The 27,080-nt window shown below is 53.8% G+C and overlaps 1 protein-coding gene across 3 annotated transcripts in view; it reads right to left on the reverse strand.

Annotated features, from left to right (window-relative positions):
* Positions 1 to 230: 230 nt before the first annotated feature.
* The window catches only part of Scn4a (sodium voltage-gated channel alpha subunit 4), a 45,150-nt gene continuing 18,300 nt past the window's right edge, over positions 231 to 27,080 (reverse strand). For 2 of the 3 annotated variants that reach the window (XM_074045410.1, XM_074045411.1), the window contains 19 exons: positions 26,345 to 26,659; positions 25,480 to 25,543; positions 25,098 to 25,239; positions 23,709 to 23,918; positions 23,003 to 23,156; positions 20,712 to 20,950; positions 18,861 to 19,034; positions 18,061 to 18,417; positions 13,222 to 13,710; positions 11,120 to 11,255; positions 10,467 to 10,657; positions 9,596 to 9,769; positions 8,936 to 9,058; positions 7,466 to 7,744; positions 7,090 to 7,143; positions 6,749 to 6,886; positions 6,007 to 6,111; positions 5,064 to 5,334; positions 231 to 3,584 (listed from right to left, as the gene is read on the reverse strand). In XM_074045410.1, coding sequence (XP_073901511.1) covers positions 2,359 to 3,584; positions 5,064 to 5,334; positions 6,007 to 6,111; positions 6,749 to 6,886; positions 7,090 to 7,143; positions 7,466 to 7,744; positions 8,936 to 9,058; positions 9,596 to 9,769; positions 10,467 to 10,657; positions 11,120 to 11,255; positions 13,222 to 13,710; positions 18,061 to 18,417; positions 18,861 to 19,034; positions 20,712 to 20,950; positions 23,003 to 23,156; positions 23,709 to 23,918; positions 25,098 to 25,239; positions 25,480 to 25,543; positions 26,345 to 26,659 — 4,841 coding nt within the window. In that variant the 3' untranslated portion in view covers positions 231 to 2,358. The remainder of the gene's footprint in view (positions 3,585 to 5,063; positions 5,335 to 6,006; positions 6,112 to 6,748; positions 6,887 to 7,089; positions 7,144 to 7,465; positions 7,745 to 8,935; positions 9,059 to 9,595; positions 9,770 to 10,466; positions 10,658 to 11,119; positions 11,256 to 13,221; positions 13,711 to 18,060; positions 18,418 to 18,860; positions 19,035 to 20,711; positions 20,951 to 23,002; positions 23,157 to 23,708; positions 23,919 to 25,097; positions 25,240 to 25,479; positions 25,544 to 26,344; positions 26,660 to 27,080) is intronic. The other variant, XM_074045412.1, reaches the window with a different exon arrangement.

The raw sequence follows: 27,080 nt of genomic DNA on the forward strand, positions 1-27,080 counted from the left end.
TTCTGAGGGCAAGGGCTGGGGACAACAGGGCCCCACATGTATTTCCTGGGTGCTGCCTAGGGGAAGAGCCTCCACCGTCTCCCCAGATCATCTCCACTTGGCATCTTGGGGAAGCCCGTGGGCCAAGGTCCAGGGACCAATGTCTTCCTTCTTGCTGCTGTCAGTCCTCATCCAGAAGTATACACAAAGGCACAGAGGGAGAAGACCACACAACAAAAGCAGGGGGATAGTTTATTGTAAGAACTGTACAAAGAAGCTCGTCTGCCAGCCTGGCTTGGGGCTGGTTTCCACTTGGACAAGGTGGGAACGGTGTCAATACGCAGGGAGGGGCCACAGGCAGGGACAGGCCAGACCCCGTTCATCACTCTTCCTTAGCAATCAGCGCACAGTCTGTGGAGCGCATCCAATCCAACAGATTCCTGAGGCTTCAGGAGGCCACACCAGTTGGGGCCCAGGAGAGGAAGGCAGAGAGGAGGAGGGAGGGTGCTGAGGGGGCGGGGGGGGGGGGGCGGCTGACTCTCTCTGGGAACTTTCTGAAGGAAGAGCCAGAGTCATCACAGGAAGGATGAGACACAGGCAGGAGACAGGGATGGGCCTGAGGCCATGGGTGTGAGAACAAAAAACAGGAAGGGATGAGAGGAGCTCATGGGGAGGGAGGGAGAGGGACCTTGAGGTGGGATGGGGTGAGACGAGAGAGCAGAGCAGTCAACAAGGAAGACTGGCCCACGGACAGGCACACACAGGCACACACACACATGTGCACACTCTTCTTGTTTTGAAGGTTTTGCTGCCTCCTGAGGTTTTTGTTTTTTGGTTTTTTTTTTGTCTTTTTATGGGACTGGGGTTTGCTTCCTGAGTTTTAATAAAATGGCTTGTGAGAAACAAGAAGAAAAAGAAGAGGAACTGACGTCATCAGGGGACTCGGTGTGCAAAACTTACCACACGTGTTCACACTCACACCTTCACAACACATTCATATGGACAGGCCTACACTAAAGACACACACACACACACACACACACACACACCAGCTGCACACACACAGACCACAGACTCTTCAGGGCACACTGACACATATAGACAGGAAGATACAAAGATATGCACCTACAGGCACTTCTACACAGTGGTACACACACACACACACACACACACACACACTCACTATCCATCAGGCCTATAAACAGATGCACAGCCACACAGGTACACAGACAAATGACTGAATCCAGAGACCCCTGAGCAGAACTCTCATTCCCTCCTTCAAGCCTGGCCTCTGTCCTCTGGGAGCTAGAAGAGCCTGGTGTAGTAGCCATGTCCAGATGAGCAGTGCCAGTGGAAGTGGCTTTCCAGGCTGGAAAGTTGAGCCCAAGCCAGCTGAGCCTTCTCTGCTGCCTGTTCCAGTGTTGACACCTCTCACATGGGCTCGACTGTAACATTCTTAGGTCACTTTGAGGAGGTGGGAAAGGATGGGGACGGAGGAAGAGATGGACATGTGCCACGTAAGAAGGGAGGGACCTCTATGGCTTGATGGGGCTACGAGGAGCCCTGGTGGTCTAATGAAGACATGAAGCGGGAGAGAGGAAAGGAACAGAATCTTCTGGGTCCCCAGCCCTCCCTCCCTGAGGGGTCCAGATGCTCAGGCCAAGTAAATCAATACAGCTGGTGGAACCCAGCCTGTACTACCCAGCCATGCTTCCTAGGAAAAAAAAAGCAATTTCTGAGTGGAATCCTTCCTTCTGCTCTTCCCCTAAGGGCCAGCCAGGGGAGCTGTCCAGGGGCCTGGACATGGCTGAGAAAAGGTTTCAGAAGTCACAATCCCAGCCCAATGTATCAGGATCCAGTGGCCAATTGTTCATGGAGCAATTTCTGGACCAGTAGTGTTTCCCTTTTCCAGGGAATTTCTGAGCTGGCAGAGGGAAGCTCTTACCCAGAATTAGAGGACAGGGCTGGGGTTAGGTGTCCCCAGTTTTGAGGTTAAGACTTGGCTTTGTCCTGGCTGGAGCTGGGAGGCCTGAGCCACTCCCTGGGGAGAGGCCAGTAACTCTTAAGACTCTGGTGACAGCAGGCAGCCAAATCCCTCCATTGTAAGCTGGCTCCTCCCCAAGCAGAGGGGGCAGACATTTGGATGTTCTGATCTCCCCCAGGTCAAGAGGAGGGATGGGAGGGCACAAAAGGAGGTAAGATGAGGCAGGGGCCTCAGGAGGCCTGAGCCCTGAGTGCAAATGCCATTTTCCTGGGCTCGGGCATCAGCCCAGGACACAGCCCCAAACTCAAAGCCCTTCTCTCTCACTTTGAGTGGGAGCCCCTCAGGGAAGCTTCAGGCCTGTGTCAAGGCTCAGTTGGCCACTTTTATGCTCCCCGCTAGACAAGAGACTCTTTGACCCCTGGGCGCACTAACTGCCCGGGTGGTGGGGAGGGAGGCAGGGCAGCGTCTAAAGGATTGACGGGTGTGAGCTCCGTGGCAGGTCCCATGTCTCCCGTGGAGCCCTCCTCCTCCCCCTGGCTCTGTATGCTGCTGTTCCCATTCTCTGGGCCATACATCTTGTTCATGGCACTGGCGATCAGTCCCTCCTTCTCGGGGGCCCCATCCCCACTGCCATCCTGGCTGTGGCGGTACATGTAGGATGCCTGCTTCACGGAGCGCTGCAGCAGGTGTCGGCGGTAAGCCCTCTGGATCTTGATGACGCATACTTCCTCCTGCTTCCTCTTGAGGGTGGTGGTGATGGGCTCGTAGGAGACCTTGGAAGGGTTGGCCGCCATGAACTTCTCCTCCATGGTCTGCTTGAGGGAGTCCATTTCCCCAGAGTCGCCCAGCACCTCTTTGGTCAGCGCAAAGAGGATGTCCAGGCAGTGGATCTTGTCTCCGGGCACCATGGGCAGGTCCAGCGTGATCAGCTTGATCTTGTTAGGCTTGGCAATCCTTAGCGGCTCCTGCAGGGTGTCCACGAAGTCAGAGAGGCGGCTGTATTCAATGAACTGGGTAGCGTCGGGGTCGAACTTCTCCCACGTCTCGTAGAACATCTCAAAGTCATCCTCACCGAGGGGCTCACTGCTCTCCTCGGTGGCCACGTTGAAGTTCTCCAGGATGATGGCGATGTACATGTTGACCACGATGAGGAAGGAGATGATGATGTAACTGCAGAAGAAGCAGATACCAATGGACGGGTTACCACAGTCACCCCTGACACTGGTGCCTGGGTTCTCCAGTGTGGGGTCGCAGTCTGGGGGTCCGCTGTTGAGGATGGGGTTCAGAAGCCCGTCCCAACCAGCTGATGTGGTGATCTCAAAGAGGCAGATGATGCTATTGCCGAAGGTCTCAAAGTTGAACATGTCATCGATGCCCGACTCCTTCTTGACGTAGGCAAAGTTAGACATGCCGAAGATGGAGTAGATAAACATGACCAGGAAGAGGAGGAGGCCAATATTGAAGAGGGCAGGCAGCGACATCATAAGGGCAAAGAGCAGTGTCCGGATGCCCTTGGCCCCACGGATCAGCCGCAGGACACGTCCGATCCGCGCCAGGCGGATCACGCGAAACAATGTGGGTGACACAAAGTATTTCTGGATCAGGTCAGAGAGCGCCAGGCCTGCAGGGAGGAGCAGAGGCCGGGTCAGGAAGTGGGGGGCAAGTGGGACTCAGGGAGCCCAGCTTGGTGTGCTCTGCCCCTGAGAGGAGCAGGTGGAGATCAACCCTCCCAGCACAACTCCATCAGACTGGGCTCTCCAAAGTAGCCCAGTGGCTCCTTTGTCCTGACAACTGGAGGTGGGATATGACAAAGGTGAAGAAGTGAGGGTGAGGCCCATTCCTAAGGCTGCTTGCAGACGGCATAGGGGAGAGGGGGTGAGGTAGCGAGAACAGCTGTGGGCATGCGCCTTGTCTGCCTCGGTTTCCTCATCTGTAAAGTGGGGTAGTAACCGTGCTCACCTCGAGGCATGACCATGGACAGCGAGTGAGATGCTGCCTGTAAAGCGCACGGCACAGTGCCAGCACAGAGAGGATGCTTAATAAACACAGGTTAGTCACCGTCACGGTCGCACGCGTGGCGGTGCGCGTCAGTAAGTACAGGCGCTGGGGCCGTCTCTTATGCGTTGGACTCAGTACACGGGCACTGAGCATGAGGTACTGGTCAGGTCAGTGTGTTTCTTCAGGTGTATTTATGTGTGCAGAGATGGCTGGCTGGCTGTAACCACGCACACCTTTGTGCGTTAGGAATGACAGACAGAGGCGGGCACCAGTGCCTCACACATGTAATCCTTGCTACTTGAGAGACTGAGATCAGGAAGATTGTGGTTCAAAGCCAGCCAGGGAAAAATGTTTGTAAGACCCCATCTCTGCCAATAGCGGGGTGTGGTGGTGCACGCCTGTCATCCTAAGATTCCTGGGAGCATGAGATCAGGAGGACTGCAGTTCTTGGGCAAAAAAGTTCACAAGACACCATCTCAACAGAGAAAAAGCTGAGTGCAGACAGCATGTCATCCCAGCCACAGTGGGAAGCATATATAGAAGAATCACAGTCCAGGACAGCCTGGGCAAAAGTGAGACCCCATCTCCAAAATAAGAGCAAAAAGGCCTGGAGGCCTGGATCAAGTGGTAGAGCACCTGCCTGGCAAGTGCAAAGCAGTGGGTTCAAACCCCAGTACTGCTGAGAAAAAAAGTGAAGGGCAACAGGCTTGCTGGCACACAACAATCCCAGCTACACAGGAGGCAGAGAAAAGAGGATCATGGTTTGAGCCCAGCCTAGGCAAAAAGTCAGCAAGGCTCAATCTCAAAAACAAGTCAGGTATGGTGATTCATATCTGTAATCCCAGCCACTTGGGAGGTAGGAGGATTGAGGTCTGAGGCCATCCTAGGGAAGAACAAGAGACCCGACCCAAAAAGCAAACTAAAAGCACTTGCCTGGCAAGTGTGAGGCCCTGTGTTCAATTCTCAGTACAGAAAAAAAAAAGTGAATGGCAGGCACCCGTTTGTGTAGGTGAGTGTGCCAGGTGCACGCGCAGGTGTGTGTGCAGGAGGAAGGCCTTCCTAAGGACTAAAGGACCTGTCCCGGCGCTGCCCTGCCGCTCACCCACGATGGACAGGATGACAACCACAAAGTCGAAGATGTTCCAGCCCACGGTGAAGTAGTACTGGCGCAAGGCGAACATCTTGAGCACGCACTCCCCGGTGAAGACGATAATGAACACCATGTTGATGGTGTACAAGATGTCCACCTTCAGCTGGCTCTGCTCGTCTGTTTCCACCATCATGGTGACCATGTTGAGGCAGATGAGGATCATGATGGTGATGTCGAACACCTGCTTCGTCACAAAGTCATACACCAGGCCCTGGATCTTGTTCTGCAGCATCACACGTGTGGACATGACAGTACCCAGAGAGACGGGGGCCAGGCAGGGACACAACAGCCAGCATGATGGGAGTGGGGAGGGGGAAGAGACAGAGAGAGAGAGAGAGAGAGAGGAAGGAAGGAAGGAAGGAAGGAATGAAGGAAGGAAGGAAGGAAGGAAGGGACAGTCAGTGTGATGGAGAGGGGAGACAGAGACAGAGAGAGAGAGAGAAGCCATCACGGCTGGTGGTGGAGTCTGGGACCACATCACTCTATGCACCCATGGGCATCCCTCCCTGCTCTGAGATCTTTCTTCACTCAAGTCCCCTAGCCACCTCTCACCCTTCTCCCAAAGTCATTGCTCATTGGGAAGCATGTTTGGACATCCTCTTTCTCCTCCCTGTTGGAATCCCTGCCCCAGAGGCCACTGAGAGTTCCAAATGAGGAGGATGGCCCTGGGAGGCTGTGCAGGGCCAGATGAGCGGTTAAAGCAGTGATGGGAGTCTAGTGGCAGCCGCTGTGTGTGCATGAGCTGCTTTGTCAAGGTTACAGCTCCCTACAGGCGGACCCCACCTCACCCCAGGACACAAGCCTAGTGGGCAGAGGGCAGGGTACATTTGACTGCCATCAGCCCCCTCAAGCAGATGCCTGGTACAGGCCACAGGAGGGCCCAGTGGGCTGGTACCTGGGGCCGGGGAATAGGCTTCTGGGGCTTCTTGGAGCCAAGCTTCTTCATGGCGTTATAGTATTTCTTCTGTTCCTCCGTCATGAAGATGTCTTTCCCTCCAAAGTATAGTGGGAAAGGGCCTGTAAGGCTGGGAGAAGCCCCCTTCTCTGCCTCCAGGATCCCCCCCTTAGATACCACCCTTAAGATAGCCCCCACCCCTACAAAGGCACCTGGTGAGAACTGGGAGGGGGCCCTGGAGGGGACCAGAGACGAATCGATGAGAGGGGAAGGAAGCCTAGAGGTGTTAAAGGTCCAGAGAAGTAAGTGGTGACAGAGGGAAGGGGACCGATTTTTACTTTCGGGTCAATTTCTGACATCAGAATCTTAGGGTCCTTAGAATAACCTAGCAAGTTAGGTTGCATCTACTGCATTTAACTTTTTGCTGAGACAGGGTCTCACAATGTAGCCTGGACTGGCCTCAAACTCCTGATCCTCCTGCTTCTGCCTCCCAAGTCCCATGATTAGAGATGTACACCATCACACTCTGTATCCATCTCATTTTCTAGCTGAAGAAACTGAGGTTCAGGAGGCCAAGTCACTGTTCAAGATCCCCTGGTGGCATTCAGGCCCAGGCTTGCCGCCTCGACTCTGCCGGCTGTGCCAGGGACTGCACAGGGCTGTTCAGAAAACTGGACTACAGGAAAGAGTGAGGACAAAGGAGGGGAGGTTGGAGACCCAGGAAAGCGGGCCAGATACTCATCTTCTTCTTCTGCTGGTTGAAGTTGTCAATGATGACACCGATGAAGAGGTTGAGTGTGAAAAAGGACCCGAAGATGATGAAGATGACGAAGTAGAGGTACATGTAGAGATTCACTTCATATTGAGGCTGCTCCTCCTTCTGTAGGGGTCACAGGATGGGACAGTGTGAGGTACACTATGGTTTCTCCCTGCTCCCCAAAGTACTAAAAGCAGGACCCACCTACCCCCAGGCTTCTGGGGCTCCCAAGGAGATAGTATGGCGGGGTGGGAAGGGCTGAACATGCAGCTGTGCCATCTCTCCCCTCTCTTGCTCATGAGTCACATCTTGATGACACGACTCACCTCCCGGGAGTCCACGGCCGCGTACATGATGTCCATCCAACCTTTGAAGGTGGCCTAGAAGAGCATGGTAAATTGTGAGGGGAGGGGGCTATCCCCTGTTTTTCCATTATTCATGAGTTTCCCTCCCTACCCCAACCTGGCCCTCTTCAGAGGCCACCTGCCAGAGCCCCACTGGGCAGCTATCAAATACAGAACAGAGAGATCTGTATCATTCCAATTTCAGGTATATGTGCTGCCAAAGCGAGCATGAAACAGAGAGATCTGGACACTATCTCCGTGTCCCACCACAGCGTGGGTGGCCCCCCTCACAAGGAGTGACAGTGGGTCCAGGTAGAAGACATTTGTGGACACCTCTATCCCAGTTCTGGGCACTCACCACCTGGAGGAGGGAGAGATAACCCAGACCCACGTTGTCATAGTTGACCTTGACGTTGAGCCAGCGGACCTGGCCAGTATGCATGAGGCTCTCACACTCGGACTTGTTGTTGACTTGGGAGATGTCGAATCTCTCGGAGGTGGTGGTGTTGATGCAGTAGTAGAACTTGCCAGCAAACAAGTTGACACCCATGATACTGAAGATGAGCCAGAAGATAAGGCAGACCAGAAGCACATTCATGATGGAGGGGATGGCTCCCAAGAGGGCATTCACCACCACCTGGGGGTCAGGGTGGAGGTCATTGCCGGAGCCCCTCCCATGCCTCTGAAAAAGGGCTGTCCAGTCGTAAGCAACCAGGGGACCAGGCAGAGCTGGGCAATGTCACTCAGGGAGGGCCACCCAGTGGAGGGCCAATGTGAGGGCCTAGGGGCAGAAGCCATCTGCTGGAGTGTATGTGTGGCGGGGTGAAGGAGAGAGCTGGGGAGCTGCCAGCCTGGTGGGTGGGGAGGGCTCTCTGCTTGGCTGGCATCATCAGGCCAGAGTGGGGCACCAGGCTTCTCTGGAAGCAGCCTGGTCATGGCTCACCAGGCAAGACACAAACAGTCTTTCCTCGGCCCCCATAGGAAATTCAGCCCACGTGACTTGGTCCTGCTCATTGGCTCATGGCCTTAGTGATAGAGACATAGAAAAGAGGCCACCAGAGTGTGCCAAGCAGCAGGATCTCAGGGCTGGAGTTCTGTCCCTGACTAGCCTCAGTCAAATGGGCTCACCAAACTGTTTCAGTCTGGGTTCAATCTGAGAATTGTCCCTTTTTAAGGAGGAGTTGTTTCATGACCTCTACACAGAGTTGATGGCAGAAGTCTGTGGTGCCTAAGGCAGCTCTACCCCTGGTCTGGACAATACCCAGCTGTGTGGCTATGAGCAGGTTATTTCCCCTCAGTGGGGAGAGGTCCCCAGCTCCAGGCCAGCATTGGGCTGGCCTCTTGTATTAGCCGAGGCTGAGCTTGCTGTGGGCCAGCAACCAGCCAATTCACAGGGTCCCTGTGGACTTGTTCTTAGCAGACCTCTCTTTCTGGGGAAATCCCATTGGTCTTTCCCAGTCCCTGTGTTTACCTGTCACTTCTGCTTTCAAGGGCCTTAGGGGCAAGTTCAAGGGTGTGACTCTGAGCACAACCCCAAACTCAAGGCAGAGCAGGCTCAGAGCTGAAGCCCAAACACCTTCATACTTGCTTGTGTTTTAGGGCCCTCACCCAGACTGAAGTGAGGAGTGAGTGACACCCATAAACTGGCAGGCTTGCTTTCCTTCCCCCTGTCTTCTCCCTGCCTTGAAACCTCCTGAGCATTACAGCAGCCTCTGCTGCCCCCAGTGGTGGCAGAGACCATTACAGGTGCAATGGAGAGGGGCCATCAGTAGCTCAAGCCCTGTGCTCCCCCATCCCCACCCTCCTCAGGAGCCCCCTCAGCACGCACCCTCATGCCCTCAAATCGAGACAGTGCTCTCAGGGGACGCAGGGCCCGCAGCGTGCGAAGGGATTTGATGGGTCCCAGCTCCGAGTAACCCAGCCAGTTGGCTACCAGGCTGATGATGGAGACCTGCAGAGGGAAGGGTAGGTGGTCAGGGAGGGCAGGGCCCTGGCCTCCCCTCAAGCCCAAGACACAGCTCCTGGGGATGGCCCACCCCAGGAGGTGGTCTTCCTGAATTCACAGCTCCTTCTGGTTGTCTCCCTCAGACTGCCTCCTTAATGGGTGGCCCTATCTTATGAGTAGAGCAGCCTGGGACCTGTCTCAGCCTTTCTAGAGCCAAGCTCACTGGGGACAATGGTGGGATGGTGCTCACCTCCTTCACCAGCCTGTAAGCCCATCGAAGAGGATATGAAAACCCTGCACTCATATTGCCAAGGGTCCTAAGTCCTTCCGCATAGGAAAAGAGTGGTCTTTCATTCCCCCTTCCTGGGCTGCTGTGTCTAAGAGGCCAGAGGCTGGGGTTTTTTTGGAGGGCAGGGCTGATCTTGGGGTATGACTCTACATGTGGCCCCAGACAGGTCCTATCTCTCAGGACCTGGGCTCCCTAAGGTCTTTGGCCACACAGCTTCCCACTCTGGCTATGGGGCCAGGACCAGGTGGACTCACGTCCACGATGAGGAAGTCCAGCCAGCACCAGGCGTTGGTGAAGTACACCTTGAAGCCATAGGCCACCCACTTGAGCAGCATCTCTATGATGAAGATGTAGGTGAAGATCTTGTCGGCGTACTCCAGGATGGTCCGGATAACTCGCCGCTGCTCAATGTAGATGTCCTCAAAGGCCTGAAGGCACCAGTATGGCCCGTGGGTGGTCAGGGGTTGGGAGACTGGGGCAGCAGCCAAGCCCCCTACCCTGCCTGATGCTGCTGGCTCCCAGGGGTCTGCCATGGGAGCCAGATTGGGGGGCAGCTGTGGATATCTCCTCACTATGGAGGGGAGGGGTGAGCTTCCCTGTGGGAAGGTTCTTGATCATCTACTGGGGGTTCCACATTTCTGCCCCCTACCTTAATCCAAAATTCCCAGGGCCCACCCCTTCCTCATTGGCCAGTGAGTATACACAGTGAGGGTCTATAGAACAAAGGGTGGGGGGAACATCTGTCACTTTAAGAAGCTAATGCAGCCAGATGTGGTGGCTCATGCTTGTAATCCTAGCTGTTTGAGAGGCTGAGATTGGGTGGATTGCGGTTTGAGGCCAGCTTGGGCAAACGAGACCCCATCTCCAAAATAACCAGAGAAAAATGGACTGGAGGAGTGGCTCAAGTGGCAAAGCACCTGCTTTGCAAGTGGGAAGCCCTGAGTTCAAACCCCAATCCCACCAAAAAAAAAAAAAAAGAATAAGAAGAAGAAGCTGATGCATTCTAGAACATATCCTGAAGGTATAGGTGAGTCCCCTCTACGAGTCTCTGGGTTCGGGACTGTCCAGGCTGCATCCATCCCTGGTGTGAAAGGAAGGGAGTCGGGGGGAAGGGATGGCACTTACCCTGGCCCTTGCCCTGTCACCTGGGGTAGCACCTACCAGGGCCCCACTGCTGAGCAGGATCATGAAAACAATGAAGGTCTCGAACCAGTTGTGCTCCACAATCTTGAAGCAGGCCCTGCGGAGGGTCCACCACATCTTTCCACGGCCCTGGGAGATGTCCACATAGAGGCAGGGGAAGCGCTGCACACAGGCTGCAGGGCAGGGCAGGTGCCACATTACAGTCCTGGGGCTGCCTAGGATGCCCCTCTCCAGCCTTCCCCCTACCCTATCCCCCCAGACCAGTGTCCCACCTCCTCCCCATGCCTGGCTCCATCTGGCTCATGTGGGGGGCTCAGGTCCACAGCCCACCACACTCATGTGTCAGCTATTGCAGGGATGGGCGTGCAGAGGAACCATGATCAGCAAACCAGGGGCTCAGGCCACAGCTGTCCCCAGCCTCCTCTACTCCCCCCAGGAGGGTTTCACTCCCCAGCTCAGGCCCTTTGGACAAAAATGTCTCTCCAGCACTGTCTCCTGAGGAGTAAGACCCAGGCATTAGCTTGCCCAGGGTGCAGCACTGCTCTGGCCCTGGCATAGCCTGCTCCTAATAGGGACACTGAGCTGGGGAAGGCACCCAGGCCAGGTGAGGTGCTATTCCACAGGCGCGCACTCACCCTCAGTGAAGCACTCTTCAGGCTGCTCCCCCTCAGGGTTCTCCTCGGCCTGCTCCTCAGGGTCCTCCTCTGGGGGCTTGTAGTCAGCTGTGCTGCAGACGGAGGAGTTCCCATCGTAGAGGGGCTGCAGCGGTTTCTGCAGGAGCCAAAGGTTATGTGACTCCTAGGGCCTGAGATACCCAGTCATCCTCCCACCAAGTGGGGCAAGATGGGAGGCCAGAGGGGGAGGAGAAAGAGGGTGGAGCAGACTCCATTCATTCATTCATTCATTCACTCATTCATTCATTCACTTACTCATTCATTCCCTCAGTCCTGTGCAGGATCTGCACTGTGCCCTGGCAGAAGAACCATAGTGATGAATGTGGCAAAGGTCCTGCCCTGATGGCACTTAAGGACTGGGAAGGGGCAGTGAGGACACCAAGAGACAGGTGAGGACCTTAGGTAAGGGAGAAGGCTGAGGGACAGGAGCTGGGGTGGGGGATGGTTTGGTGGAGGTTCAGTCAGCTGGGGTCCTGGGAGGCATGGGGAGGGTGAAGGGATCAACAGAGGAAGTGGCCTGCAGGTATTTTGGAGGGGGCAGGGGTAGGAAAGGGGGTCAGGATGGAGCTGGGCTGACACAGTCTGCAGAGAACAGGCACGTTGTGCCCTCAGTGTCTGCACCTTCCCAACCCCAGGGTCTGTTTGGCTGAGAGATCCAGAAGGACGGAAAGTTTTCCATAGCCAAGGCCCCGGTCTGGAGCCAAGGGAACCTGATCGGAGTCAGGGGTAGGGGGTGGAGGTGGTGCTCCAGCCTGGCCAGGCCTCCTCCCACCACCTCCTGGTGCTGTCCCAGTCTAGCTTCCCTGTCCCATCTTGGCCTCTACTCCCCAAGGGGACTCTTCATAGTTGGAGGTGAGGCCCTCAAAGGGGAAGATGGAGTGGGCAGCTTGGGGGGAGGGCTGCTCTGCATTCAGAACAGTTGATCAGAAAACTAGGAGTGAATGGGTCGTTTCCAGTCGATAGAGAAACTAAAGCACAGAATGTTAGTTCACCCAGGGCATCCACTGAACTGGTTGCCTCACCTGTACACCCCAACTCCCATGATCGCCCTTGGAGCTGTGTTTGCCCTCCCTCTACCCCTCCACCCCGCCCCCCCGCAACCTTACCACCCCCCCCAATCCCCTCTCCTCCTGGAGCCTTGGACCTGGTGCTGTAGCAAACCCCTCCCCCACCAAGCTCCTCATACCGAGGTCAAGGTCCATGCCATACTTCAGGGTGTATTTATAGCACGATAGGCACTTGGCCCCCAGGAAGCCAGCGTGTCACATATTTGGGGGGAATAAAGAGTCAAGAGCTTTCAGAGCAAAGTTCATTAGGCTCCAGTGCTCAGCCAGGGCCAGGGCTGGTGGGGTGGGGTGGGGTGGGAAGGGCCCCTGACTTCACTCATGTGTTAGTCTCAGAGTCAGCTCCCTTGGGAGGCCCAGGAAGGGTCCCAGCCTCGGCCCTAGCCTCTGGGGGTGACCACCACCTGTATTCCAGTCCCCTTCACCCTTGAAAGGAGGGGCATCTTAGCCCAGCAGTAAGGCCCCTGCATGGACTGAGGTGGGATCCTGCCCTGAGGCTGTGTCCCCAATTCTCATTGGCCCGCTGGCTCGTACCCTCAGAATTACTGGCCTGGACTCGGCATCTAGGCCCATACCGGAAGGCTGAGGTCAGCCTTGGGTGGGGTCTAAACAGAAACAGATGACTGTAGTAAAGACTTGGTAGGGACTTCAAGCCCAAAGGGAGATTTAAGAGAGGCCTCTTGGGTCCCAGTTCTGGAGCTGGGTGCCACAGGTAAGACCATCCTGGCCAAGATTGCCACCTGCTGGTTAAGAGGAGCCCAGGTGGGTTTTGGCGTGACCACATCCTCACAATCATGTTAACATTACAGCGTTTACTATGTACTTGGCATGCAGCATATCATGTAATGCCCATAATGCCATGGGGCAGGTACCATCACCCCATTTTACAGAAAGAAAAACTGCATCAGAGAGGCTTTGTGACTTGCCCAAGGTCACACAGAATTTTGAAGTTGGATCTCTGTCTCCCAACCCCTCTAGCTGGGTCCTGGCTGGGCTCACCTTGTTATCCTCAGGCTCCGAGAATGTGTCGGTCTCCTCCTCTGTGGGCATCTCCAGGTCGGACTCCTCGGAGGCGATGGGCACCTGAATGGTCAGGTAGGGGTTGTTGATGAAGTTGAGGTGGTCCAGCTCGATGCTGGAGGGAGGCCCATCAGGCAGGCCCACGTGGTTGAGGATGTGATTGTCCCTTTTCAGGTCCTTGTCCTCCTCGTCTGGTGGCGGCTCCTTCTTCTCGTCCTCTGGGGCGCTCTCTGCGGCCTCTCCCTCCTCCCCGTCCCCCCCAGGCTCCCCGAGGCTGAGCATTGTGTCTTTGGGGCTCAGAACTTTGCCGTGCAGCAGCCCCAGGAGGAAGGCCTTGGCAAAGCTGATGCCCAACTTGATGCGTCCAATGGCAACCTGCAGGTTGTTCATCTCGCCATCCTCGTCAGAGGCTGCCAGGCTGTCGGCGCTGAAGGAGCTCAGCAGGAGAGCCAGGAACAGGTTCAGGACCTGGGAAGCAACGATTGGGGGAGCCTCAGGCCAGCCTCCCACACCTTCAGCCAGCATGGGGGTCCTCAGGCCTACAGATCAGACCAGCCATGTGTTGGGCATTTAAGAGAACATCACTTGATGCAACGCTCACAGCAGCTCATGGAGGGGAGGACTGTTATCACCCCCACTTTGCAGATATGGAAACTGAGGCTTGTGCCTATGATAGGACTCTGCTGTCCAAAGCGGTGGTAGGGTTTGGGGAGGTGCCATGGGTGGCAGGGACTCTTTCTGTGGCTCGGTCTTCTACTTCCACCATTGGGAGATATAAGACAAACAGCAGGATTCTCTGAGCTTCTAGAACTTAGAAATTTTAATTTTTGAGCCTTCTTTTCCTCTATTAAAAGTGAGACTTTTAATAGACCCTGTGCTCAGCTCAGCAGCCTGGCCCCTGTTTCTCTACAGGGGACATTGAACCCTACCCCATCTACTCCTGGGTCCCTCCTCCCATCCCTATGGCAGGAATTTAAGAGGCTACTGGTCACCCTCTGTCCCCTCCCATGAGCAAGTGGCCTCAGGAAGCCCACAGGCTAGTTGAGGCAGACACTTGACCAAATCCAAAATTGCAGAGTTTACTTGGTGATAGAGACTAAGGCGCACAGACTTTGAAACCATACTGCCTGGTTCTGAACCCCAGTTTACTAGATATGTGTCCTGAGGCAAGTTGCTTAACTGCTATGTGACTCAGTTTACTCATCTGTAAAATGGGGATGATCCCAGTATTCCTCACACTGTTGTTACTATTAAAAGATCAATATATAGATACATAATAGGTGCTCCAAACATGTTGGACGTTATTACATGTAGGATGCAGGGAAGAGCATGATTAACTCTGAGGCCAGCTCAGCATTTTACAGATGAGGAAACCCAGTCTCAGAGAGAGAGTGATTTGCCTTAGGACCAATATCATAGCCAGGACAGCCCAGGTTTCCAGTCATCATGCATCACTTAGACTACAATGTGAAGGGCACCCCCAGAGATCCATTATGTGTTGGTCCTTTCTCCCACCAGCCCATCTGTCCCTGTGCAGAGGGAGAAAGGTGAAGCTGGCTGGGGTGGGAGGTGCTGGCTCCTGTCAGCCAGAGGCATAGCCAGGTTCTTACTCTCTGGGGCCTGAGGCAGGGCTACCTGTGTGAGAGAGCAAGAAGGGGTAGGGGAGTTTGTATGTGTGAATCTATTGCCCTTGACCATCTTCTCTGTGTGTGTCACTGTCTGGCTCTACCAGTGTCCTCCAAGGTCTTTTTGTCATTGTCTTAACTATTACATTAACATAGTATCTTTAAAAAATATTAAAACCCTCTTTGGGACAATGTGTCAGGGTGATTTTCACACACCCTGCCATGTCCTCTAGCTCCCTTTCTGCCTTTATGGCCCCCCACCCATATTTATTGGTCTTTCTTTTCTTTCTCTGGGCGGGGGGAGGCATTCAGTTGCCAGAAACACATCTGAGATGGGAATTAGCTGCTCTCTGGGTCAGCAGGGTTTGCACACGGCTCCTGCCTGGGACAGAAATAGCCTCCTCAGGCAAGGAGGGGGAGGGGGATAGAAGTCATGTTCCCATGGGGGCTCTGTGGCATGGGTACCTGTGCCCTAGTCACTTCCCCTTCTTCACAGTAGTCCAGAGAAAGTGATCAAGTGCCATGGATGCGAAGATCATGGGTCCCTATGCTCGCTGGCAGAATGCCCTCTGCCCTCTGGCAGACACCTACTTCTCTGAAGCCTGGGGGTAGTGGTGGTGGGAGGGGACAGTGCCCAAGGAGCTGACTATGCCACCATTCTGGGCCATGCCACTCCCTTTGAACAAACTGGGAGAGCCACAGAGCTGGGCGGAAAATAGTGTCAGTGGTGTGTGTGTCTGTGGGGGGGGGATGTGGGTGACAGTACACAGGGGTAGTGCAGTGCAGTGGTTATACACTGGAGCCACAATACTTAGGCTCAAATCCTGCACTTGTTACTAACTTCCCTCCCTGAGTCTTTGCTTCCTCATCTATGAAACAGACAAAGCAGCGCGCCCCTCACAGGGTGGGACTGAACGAATGATCTCCTGCAACATACTCAGAGCGCTGGGTACACAGGTGCTGAACAAAAGCCAGCAGTCACCAGCTGGAGTTGAGGTTACCATCATTACCATGGTGGCTCTTACTGGAGTCACAGACCCAGGCTCTAGGTCCCACTCAGTTCTCACAAGCTGGGTAGCTCTGGGCAGCATTATCTTATCTCATAGGGTCATTGAGAAATTAGGTAAAAGGCACAGAAAGCCCTGAACACAGGGCCCATCAGCTTGTGGCAGGAACCCAATAATAAGACAGGAGCGTTATGCCAATGACACCTCCCCTCCAGGGGTGCCTCAATCAATCTTAGGAACCACCAATTTTATTATAACAATTACTAACACAAAATCACCTGCCTGTAACATGTGATCTCCCCTGGCCTCTTACGCTAAGCACCGAGACATGAATCACCTGACTCTTGTGACCATCTACCATAAGCATCCCTATTTTCCAGATGGGCAAACCAAGGCCCAAAGAAGATAAATTTCTTGTTCAAGGTTTCTCAGTCAGCAAATGGCAAAGTGGTGGCTTGAAACATTTCTGACCATCCATCACAGAGACAGAAACCTCCTAGAGACTGTTTAAGCCACTCACAGGTCCTTAAACTTAGGCTCACAAACCTTTACTCAGAGCCTGTGTCCCCCGAACCCTGCCTCAAAGTTTAGCTTGGGCACCTTCCCCAACTTTCCCCACTCCCTCTGATGCCCCCTTTCAGTGACTGCAGGCCTGGGTGCTCCTCTGTAACTGTCCCATGGTTTCCTCCTCCAGCTGAGGTGACACCCCCTCCCCCATCCATCCCTGCCTCCAGCCATTGCTCAGCGATATCTGAGAAGTGCTGACCCAGCAGCCCAAGGATTCTTCAGGCCTTTGTGGAACGTGGGGCCGTGCATGCGTCTTCTACCCTGTTGACCAGGGCAGTGCCGGCCACCACAAGGGACAGCTGGGCACAGTACCATGGAACCCTGACAGGAATGATCCCACCCCCACCCCAAGAAGGGGAGGAGTCATGGGCAGGGTGAGGAGAGTCCTTCACAGGACCCAGCCACAGAAATGCTGGCCAGCTGGACTGCGGGCCCTGCCCTTCACTGTACCTAGTCCCCTGCATAGCTCCACGTGCCTTGGGTCACAGAAAAGGGGCAGTTTATGTCATCTCTGGACTCTTCCAAGGCCTGGCCTGATTCTTTTTTTCCAGAGCCTGGTTCACAGGCCCAGAACAGAAGAGGATAAGAGGGTGGGACTTAAAACTTTTTTTTTTTTTTTGTGATACTGGGGCTTGAACTCAGGGCCTTCATCTTGAGTCACTCCTCCAGTCCTATTTTTGTGAAGGGTTTATTAAGATAGGGTCTCACGAAAACTATTTGCCTGGGCTGACTTTGAACCGAGATCCTCCTGATCTCTGCCTCCTGAGTAGCTAGGATTACAGGTGTGAGCAACCAGTGCCTGGCTTAAAACATTTTTAACTATCCACTCAGAGACAGAAATCCTCCTACAGGTTCTTTCAGTCACCTGAAGATCCTTAAACTTATACTCACAAACTTGGCCTTGACCTTGTGCTAGGGGTCTTGGCCCCACCCCATGTGGGCCTTTTCGTACACTGGTCTTAAGTTCTTTCTTTCTTTTTTTCTTTTCGTTTTTGAGTACTGGGGTTTGAACTCAAGGTCTTATACTTGCCAAGCAGATGCTCTACTAATTAGGCCATTCCCCCAGCCTTTCTGTACATTGGTGAGGCCAGTCTTCCTAGAAACCTCAGGAAGTACATATTATTTTTCCTGTGTATGTCAGAGAACCCAGCCTGACTGGATAGAAAGCAGTCATTGGCTCAGGGTCACACAGATGATGCTGAGGGAGCTAGAACTGAAATGCAGGTCTGCCTGACTCCTAATCATGTCACTTTACTCAAAATACAGCCTGATCCTTGCTGGACCAGCAGCAGTGGCATCACCTAGGAGCTTCTCTGAAGCAGATTCCCAGGCTCCCGCCCAGAGCTGCTGAATCAGATTCTCTGGAGGCGGGGCCAGGAATCTGTTTTAAGTAACTCCTAGTTATTCTTAAACAGGTTAAAATTTGAGAACTGCTGGGGGAAGCCATATGAAATTCCATTTCGAGGGATGGGACTTGGAAGATAGAAAACTTCCAAATACCAGCAATTTCATACAGCTCAACCTACTGGGAACAAGGCCCCAGATGATGAAAGGCAAGAGAGGAACTGGACCTGCCACATACACTTCCTGGGTCAAGCTGCCCAGCCAGCCTTACTCACCACCAGGTTGCCAATGACCATGACCATGAGGAAGACGGTGAGGCACATGGCCTGGCCGGCTACCTCCATGCAGTCCCACATAGTCTCGATCCACTCCCCACACAGGATGCGGAAGACAATGAGGAAGGAGTGGAAGAAATCGTGCATGTGCCAGCGGGGCAGGTCGCAGTCTGCAGCGATCTTGCACACGCACTCCTTGTAGCTTTTGCCAAACAACTGCATGCCCACCACTGCGAAGATGAAGACGATGATAGCCAGTACCAGTGTCAGGTTCCCCAGCGCCCCCACCGAGTTGCCGATGATTTTGATGAGCATATTAAGTGTTGGCCATGACTTTGCCAGCTTGAAGACCCGCAGCTGCCAGACAGAGGAAGGACAAGGGCGAATGAGACCCAGGGACCACCAGCCCAACCCCTGGGGCGAGGGGAAAGAACAATTTTGAATAGCCCAAAGTCTCAGCTTGTCTCTTTGTGAAATGGGATACAACCTCTTGCTGCTCATGTGTTAAAAAAGAGAAAAAGTCCTTACCTGTTGAGGATTCTGACTAAAGCATTTACCAGTGAAATGATTCTTTAACAAACTCTACACCCCTCCCCAGGGCTGTCAGTTTGATCTCCCTATCCCTTGTGATAAGGAGGGAGGGCATTCATTCTCCCAGTTTACAGGTTAGGAAGGTTCTGCAGGGCCAAGTGGCAGGCACAGGGCAGAGGCGGCAGGGAGTCTCATTTCCAGCCTTCTGGCTCCTTGGGGTTTCTCCTCCCATCCCATTCTCAACCCCTGGCCCCGTGGGTCTCACATACCAGACGGAAAGAGCGGAGCACAGACAGCCCCTGCACATTAGCCAGGCCCAGCTCCACCAGGCTGAGGGTGACAATGATACTGTCAAAGATGTTCCAGCCCTGCTGGAAATACTCATAGGGGTCCATGGCGATCAGCTTCAGGACCATCTCTGCCGTGAAGATGCCCGTGAAGACCTGCGGGGTGGTGGGGTCCCTGTCACAGAACCTCAGGTAGCACCAGGCCTTGGGACTTTCCCACTCTTACCTCCTGACAAAGGCTTTGGGGCCCAAAGGGAAGGGGTGTAGGGCCCTGAGAGGGGCAAGGAATGGTATCCATGGCCCACGTGTGTACATGTGAGTGACAGGTGCAAGGGGCCAGGTTATGGGCAGTGGTGGGTGCGGCACAGACAGACCCATCTCCATCCATTTCTGATCTTGTGACCATGGGCAAGTCACTTAACTTTTTGGTCCTCAACTTATTCATAATATTCAACATTCGTGAAGCACTCTTTGATTACAGTGACCTCATTGGTATCCTGATTCTTACCAAACTGGGAAGGACTGTCACCCTCATTTCACACATGGGCAATTGAGCCTTATAGAGGTGGCATGACATGCTCACAGTCATGCCACTCACTTCTCTGGGTGCTCAGTTTAGGCTCTTGCCTCTGTGCCCTAAGCTTTTCTACGGGTCCAGCCCAGGGCCTAGCAAGTTTTGGTGGACTCAAGGTCTAAGGCAGGGGACAAAAGGAGCAAACTCAATGAGAGAAGGTCATAGCTGCCTCCCCAACCCTGGAGCAGGAAAGCATCTGAGCTGCCCAACCTTTGAAAACTTCCTGGGCTTTGCTCCCCTCTTGCCAGGCACCAGCTGCCCTGGGTCCATAGCCTGTCTGGGCACATGCTGGGCCCCTCCCATGAGCTGTCACTGGCCCAGATAGCAACACAGTGTGGGCAGGGGGTGGGCAGGAGGGCAGGCCCTTCCTATCGCTCACACCCTGGCAGCTGTGTCCTGAGTTCCAAGCACACGCTTGCCCATCCAACCCATCCTGGCTATGACTGCGGAGGGCATCTCTGCAGGATAGATATGCCTGTCTTGATGGCCTGGGGAGTCCAAGGTCTGATTCTCTTGCCACCCACTAGTCTTGGTCTTGCCCCAGGCCCCACATCTTACTTTCACTGAGCTTGCTTCCCTGAGGGGTGGAGGTGGGGGAAAAATTGAGAAGGGGATTGAGAAGGGCAGGGCTGGAGAAGGAGGCGGCTTTTCCCTGTGTCAGGCTCCACTGGGGCTGGCAACGAGGTGATAATGCTCCTAATGGGCAGGGATAAGCAGGAGGATCAGTGCGTGTCAACAATAGCCCAAGCAGCAAAGGCCCGGTACAGGAGTGGCTGGCCAGGCTGGAGAATGGGGGCACACACTATTCCTTGGGGCCTGAGTGAAGCGGGGTCTCTTAGGCCTGGGTGTGCTTTGCCACACCCAGATCCCTTTGCCCCTTGCAGGCCCATGATAACCTATGGAAGTAAAGAAAGTTGTCACCCAGTCTCCCCACCCCATCTCCATGCTCCCACACCCCTAAACCCTATTCTAGGGTGTGACCAGGAATACAAACCCCTAGGAGTCCTGATCTCAAGATCCCAGCACCTCATCCCACTTGCTATACCCCTGAACACCCTGAAACCCAAATTCCATATCCCATGTACTTCCCTTGTACAACACCCCCCCACACACATGCTAGGAAAACCCCAGGTTTCTCCATATGCACCCCGAGTGTCTCATATTTCCACACAGCCCAGGACAGCCCCTCTGGGTCCTCCTGTAGACCCTGTCCTGTCCTTCCCCCCAGTGATCAGCCTTTCTCCTTGTCCCCTCCCTACCAGGTTGCCCACGGAAAGCACGTTGTCGAAATGCTCGGTCATGGGGTAATGTTCCATGGCCATGAAGAGGGTGTTGAGCACAATGCAGATGGTGATGCCCAGGTCCACAAAGGGGTCCATGACGATCAGGTGGATGATGTGTTTGAACTTCAGCCACGGGGCACAGCAGTTCCATATGAGCACTGTGTGTGCACACTTGTACCACCACGGTGGGCATTTCTGGTGGGCCTCTTCCAGCTCTGGGGGTGAGGTGTAAAGATGCTTAATGAGGAGTCTCCTCTTCCTCCACCTAGATCTTTCCAAGCTTGGCCTTCTGTTCCACACTTCAATACTCCAGCCTCTAGCAAGGCCTACTTCATTACCCTCACTCCCCTACAAACCAGGGCCTCGGCTCCTCAAAGACTCAGCCCTAAAAGTCTAGTGCCTTAGTGCTCTGCATCCCCAAATCCCACCCTCTCAGCAAGGCCTTCCCCAAGCCCCGCCTCGCAACAGAACACTCTCAAGACTCGCCCCTTCAAACCCCGCCCACAATGCGCTATCTTCGAATCCCCGCCCCCAAAGCCCCGCCCCTCAGAACGCAGCCTCTCCAGGCCCACCTCTTCAGCGAGCCTGATTACCCAACCCCTCCCCCCCCTTGCTCTACTTCAAGCCCCGCCTTCTTGTCACACTCCACAAAGCCCCGCCCTCAGTGAACCCGGGCTAGTCTCGGCCTCAGCCAAGCGTCCGGAGCTGAGATCTTGGCAGAGAAGAGAGATGCCCTAGTGGGCTGGTGGCTCACGCCTGTAATCTTAGCAACTCAGGAGGCAGAGATCAGGAGGATCACGGTTCGAACCCAGCTTGGGCAACAGTTCACGAGACCTTATCTGGGAAAAAAAACCTGTCACACACAAAAAAGGGCTGGTGGAGTGGCTCAAGGTGTATGCCCTGAGTTCAAACCCCCGTACCGGGAGTTCTCAGGGAGAGGTGGGAGCCCATTGCAGCAGGTCGCACCTGAGTCTCATGAGCTGCTGGCCAGAATCTGGGGAAGAGACTGCGATCTCCCGGAGGGATCTCCTTCCCCACTGCCAATAATGCTGGCCCCTCCAGACTGTCCCCCAGCCAGACCCTCCTTTCCCTCTAGGGTGACTTTGGAACTCTGTAATGACCATGGAATGGCACTCCTCTTCCAGTTGGCCTCCATGGCCTCAGCCTTGGCGTGACCTTATTTGCTTATCACCCAAAGGTTATGAGGCAAATGCTGTTAGTGCTATTCATTTTGCAGATGAAGGAAAGGGACTGAGTGTGTGGCAACTCCATGGAGACTCTGGGTGGGACTCTGCCCAGGAATTAGAACACTGAACCTCTCCCAAAAGGTGCTGCTGATGCTAGTCTGACCTTGATTCCCTCCATCTCCATCCTCCTACCCAGTGCTACTGTAAGTGACCCAATGTCTGGGAATTTTATGTCTTATAAAGTTCCCAGCAAGGACAGGGGCAAGGGGCCTCCTGGGCCAGCCCTATCCAGCATTCCCTGCAGCATTCTCTGGCAGAGTAGTCACCTAGATGCATCCTGTAAGGTCAGGAGAGATGGTGCTCTCTTGGGATTTGCAAAGCTTGGACTCCACTTTCAGCAAAGGCAAGTTGGTCTGGAGAGGGGCCAGATCTCTTCTCTGGGTCAGAGTTCCTATCTTATATCCCCCCTCTTTCTTTTATTTCCCCTTTCCCTTGCTCCTTCCTCCCTCCTTCCCTTTTCTTTCCTTTCCTCACTCTCATCCATACACACACTCAGCTGTCTTTCCATTCAGTAATCTTTCCGTCCATCTATCCATCATCCATTCACCATCTACACATCTATCTGTCATCTGCCCATCCTTCCTTTGTTACTGCATCCTTATTCTCTTCCTGAGACTTGAGGGTGGCATAGGGTTGGGGGAAGTCTGTGATTCTACCTGGGTAATTTGATCTTTGATCTTTAACTTTTACCCAGAGAACACTGGGAGAGCAAGCTACCCAGTTTCCAGAAATCAGGCCTTCCTGTTTAGTATTATTAGCCTGTCCTTCCTTATTGCCTTGGCAGCCCCCAAGGCCCTCCCGGAAGCCCCTAGTTCCTGCAGTGGCCTGGTCTTGCAGCCAGAATTGGGCCAGGTTAAGACAGAACTATATTTATCACAACTCATTTCTGGTGTGCCAATATTAAGTTACTTCCCTTCCAAAGCTGGGCCCAGCCAGGCCCCACCCTGCCCCTCAGGAGGCTGAGTGGCCTAGTGGGGAGGGCAGACAGAGAAGGAGGGGACGGGGTACAAGGGCACTCACCTTCCATAGCATCTGAGATGCCACTGTCTGCACTACAGCTGGGCCTCGGAGGCCCCTTCTCCCCAGGCGATGTGTCCAGGCTCCCATTGCAGTCTTTGCTGTGGGCTGGGTCCCCATCTGCCTCCCCGCCTTCCAGAGCCTGGGCAGCCTTGGCCTGTAGACCAGCAAGGGTGACGGGTAAGGAGTCCAGCTCTGAGCCAGGGGGATTGACTCCTAGAACCATTTACTGAGTTCTTTAGGATGACAGCCCCTCTTCTTGGCCTGTGCCAAACCTAGTGCTGGTGGGAAAAGGACTGACCTTGGTAGGAGTGGGGGTTATAGATAGGGACAAAGTGACTGAGGACCCTCAGCACTGAATTCCTCCAACTCTGACATCTGAATGGAGCCAACATTTTGTGGGATAATGAGAAAATAAGCAGCTGATCCCCATGCCACCTGGGGACCTGTTGTTCCCTCAGCAGTGTTCAAGAGAGAAGCAGGAAGCCATGTCTGAACCAGAGGAAGCTACATGTGGGGAAACTGAGGCACAGAGAAATACTCTTTCTACTGCCTGGATGGCACCCATCCCACTAAAGCTCCCACTTAGGGACTTCTCCTCCTGCCTCTTAACCCTTCCCTTGTGCCCCACCTCCAGCCAGAAGCCAAGTAGCCCAGGGCAGCAGCAGGGAGACTGCTGCTTTGTCAGTCCTCCTGCCTGCATCCCCACCTTCTCCAGCTCCTCCTGATGCTTTTTGAATTTCTCAAGCATCTGCTGAAACTCTTCCTCCTTTTCCTGGTCCTCGGCCAGGGTGGCTTCGTTCTGCTCAGCATATGCCATGGCCACCACTGCCAGGATCAGATTGATGAGGTAGAAGGAGCCCAGGAAGATGATGACCACAAAGAAGATCATGTATGTCTTACCAGCTGCTCGCAAGGTCTGAGGTTGGGAGAGAAGGAAGGAGGGGGTCCCATGGCACCCACTGCACCCTCCACATACACAGGCAAACAGAGGGACTCCCTCATACAGCCTGGAGACTTGAGGGCCTTTGAAACAAGACACAGCCATCCTCAGCCACATTCCGGGGAACTTCAAAATATACATTTGCGGCCCAGGTGTTCCTGGTCTCCTGGCTCAGAGAACCCTGAGGACCCCAGCCAGGCATCCTGAGATCAGATGCACAAATGTTGAGCGTAGGCTTTAGGGCCAGTTTGAATCTTGTGTTCTCTCTCTTTCTCTCTCTCTCTCACCCACCCTGGCCTTTTGGTTTTCCTCTGTCCACTTCTCCAGTACCACACCCATGAATCCTAGCTTTGCCACAGAGTCTAGTGCCTAGTAAGCGTTCAACAAATAGTAACCATTATTATAATTGTTATTGTTAACATCAACATAAGAAACATCACCAGAGATAGAAAGCATCGCTACTCAAACTCAACCCACCTGCCCTACAAACAGCAGACATTAAATACAGGCATTGCATGATATCTATGGGGATTGGTTCCAGAAGTCCAATATATAGGACAATATATAGGACTATAGCTGCACAAGTCCCTTATTTAAAATGGTGTGGTATTTGCATCTAACCTAGGCAAATCATCTCTAGATTACTTATAATATTTAATGCAAGGTAGGTGCTATGTAAATAGTTGTTATAGTCTAATATTTAGGGAATAATAATTCTCCCAAAAGTCTTACATGTTCAGTACAGACATAGTTTTTTTTTTCTTCTCGTATATTTTCTATCTTCAGTTGGTTGAATCTGCAGAGGTGGAACCCACGGATATGGAAGGCTGACTGTAATTGTATGGGGGTGGAATTGAGTTTCTAAGCTGCCCCCCTGGTTTCTGTGAGGTCTGGCAGCACCTCACCTAAGACCCCACAAGACCCAGACCTCAGCTTGTTAAGCAGAGGTGGGAAAAGGAGAAAGACTGGCTTGGCGGGCACCCGATGTTGGAGGCCCCAAGAACCCCAGGCACTGAAGGGGTCCCGTGGAGATGGCCCAGCTGGGGACTTGGCCATTCTGGGGCAGTCCCTGCGAGTCCTCCCTGCGTCCCTGAGGCAGCAGGGATGGGGTGGGGGAGTGGCCATAGGGCTGAGGGGCAGGGCAGGCAGCTGTACCAGCTGGAAGAGGTTCTCCCAATAGTCCTGGGTAATGAGGCGGAAGAGAGCCAGGAAGGCCCAGCTGAAGGTATCGTAGCTGGTGTAGCCATAGTTGGGGTTCCGTCCAGCCTTGATGCACTCATAACCCTCAGGGCAATGCCTATGGGCAGGATAGGGGACTGACTTTAGGGAAGGAAGAGAGCTCCAGCTGGGGACAGAGGGGAGAACCCAAGAAAAAAATACCCCTCTGTCTGCCTGGGTTCCACATACAGGAAAGTCTGATATCCATGGCCACAGGGTTTCCTTACTCCCACACTCATCCCACGTCCTTATCCCTAGTCAACCCCCACCTCCCAGGACCCGTAGGGCTCCTTTCTCCCACACCCCCAGCATCACTCACCCAGCATCACTGCTGTTCCCACAGAGCAGGGCATCATTGGAGCCCTCCAGGAAATAGAAGTTCCCTTTGGGAGACAGAGGCCACAGAGAAGATACGTCACCCACACGGTCATACTTCGAGCACATGCACCCCTTGTACACCTGTGGACAGGTCTGTGTGTACCACATACACCAAATGGGTGTTCCTTGGGAACCCCTCCTCCCCCTTTAAGAATAGATCCAAGTTCCAAGGTCTTGGCAGGAGTGGGGGAGTGAACTGCAGGGGTCCAGCTCCAAGGAGCTCAGCATCTAGTGTGGTTTATGAAGTCAGGACTGGGGGACAGCAGTGGCCCAAGGAGAGCCAGAGGGACATGTACATATATGCATGGAGTGGCTGTGCACCTGCTCAGATCCACTAACAGAGGGGTGAGTGGGCGCCAGAATCCAGAGGCCAGAGTGCAGAAGGGGTGCCTTTTCCAATGCACAAGTAAGCCTTGTATGTGGCTACATGAGAGTGTGTGTATCTCATGTGTGCCAGTGAGGGATGGATAAGTGAACAGGATGTGGCTGCTTAATGGTGGCCATGCCAGGGAGGGATCACAGATGTGGCAAAGGAGAACAGGGTACACAGGTTAGGGAACAGGGACTATGGACTGTTGCTTTGAATAGTGAGAGTCTTGGGATTTTGAAGTAATTTGTCATTTGCTGTCACACTAGACCTCTGAGAAAGATATTGTCATATCAGTTTTATAGGTGAGGATTCTGAGGGCCAGGGTGGTCAGATGACTTGTCAGAGTTACAAAGGCTGGTAAGTGATGAGTTTAAGCTCACAAGCAGCTGAGGCAGGGGCTGGGCCAGCCTCCCTTGCTGTCCACTTTCCTTCTTACCTTCATCGTTGATGTAGGCATCCCAGTCAAAAGTATAGTTGTTGGTTGAGCTCTCATGGCTGTTCCACGTGTCATTGCCGTACCATGTGTCATTGCCATACCATGTGTCATTGCTGTACCATGTGTCATTGCCATACCACGTGGTGTTGGTGTCATTGAAGGGTGGGGGCCAGCGCACACACTTCTGCCGCAGGTTTCCCATGAAGAGCTGCAGCCCCACCAAGGCAAAGACGCTCAGGCAGAAGACGGTGAGGATCATCACATCTGACAGCTTTTTCACTGACTGGATCAGGGCCCCCACAATCGTCTTCAGCCCTGATGGCACAGACAGTGAGAGCATTAGCAGGGGTGGGACCACACGATAATGGACTGCCACCAGAATTCCAGCCCCAAGACTTTGCCTACTCCACCTCCAAGCCTTGATTTGGTAGGTACCACTTCTTCCTGGAAGCCTTCCCCAACTAACCCTACCCTTCTGTGAATGCATCTTTAGCGTTGAGCCTCAGCCACAGGAATGAACTCTAAACTCAATGGGCTGTTGCACACAGAGGAGTTTCATAAGTGTCTGTAGATTAGCATTCCCAAAGTGTTCTCCAGAATACTAATCTTCCAAGCTGAGCCTTTAAAAAGTGGAGGTGGGGTGGGAGAGGTGGGGGTGTCCATAACGTTTGGGAAAAGTTGTGCCCTACAGACTGTTCTTAGAGAGAGACTGTGTAGATATTCCTTTCAAAGATTC

Source organism: Castor canadensis, chromosome 11 (assembly GCF_047511655.1).
Source record: "Castor canadensis chromosome 11, mCasCan1.hap1v2, whole genome shotgun sequence".
Taxonomy (NCBI): domain Eukaryota; kingdom Metazoa; phylum Chordata; class Mammalia; order Rodentia; family Castoridae; genus Castor; species Castor canadensis.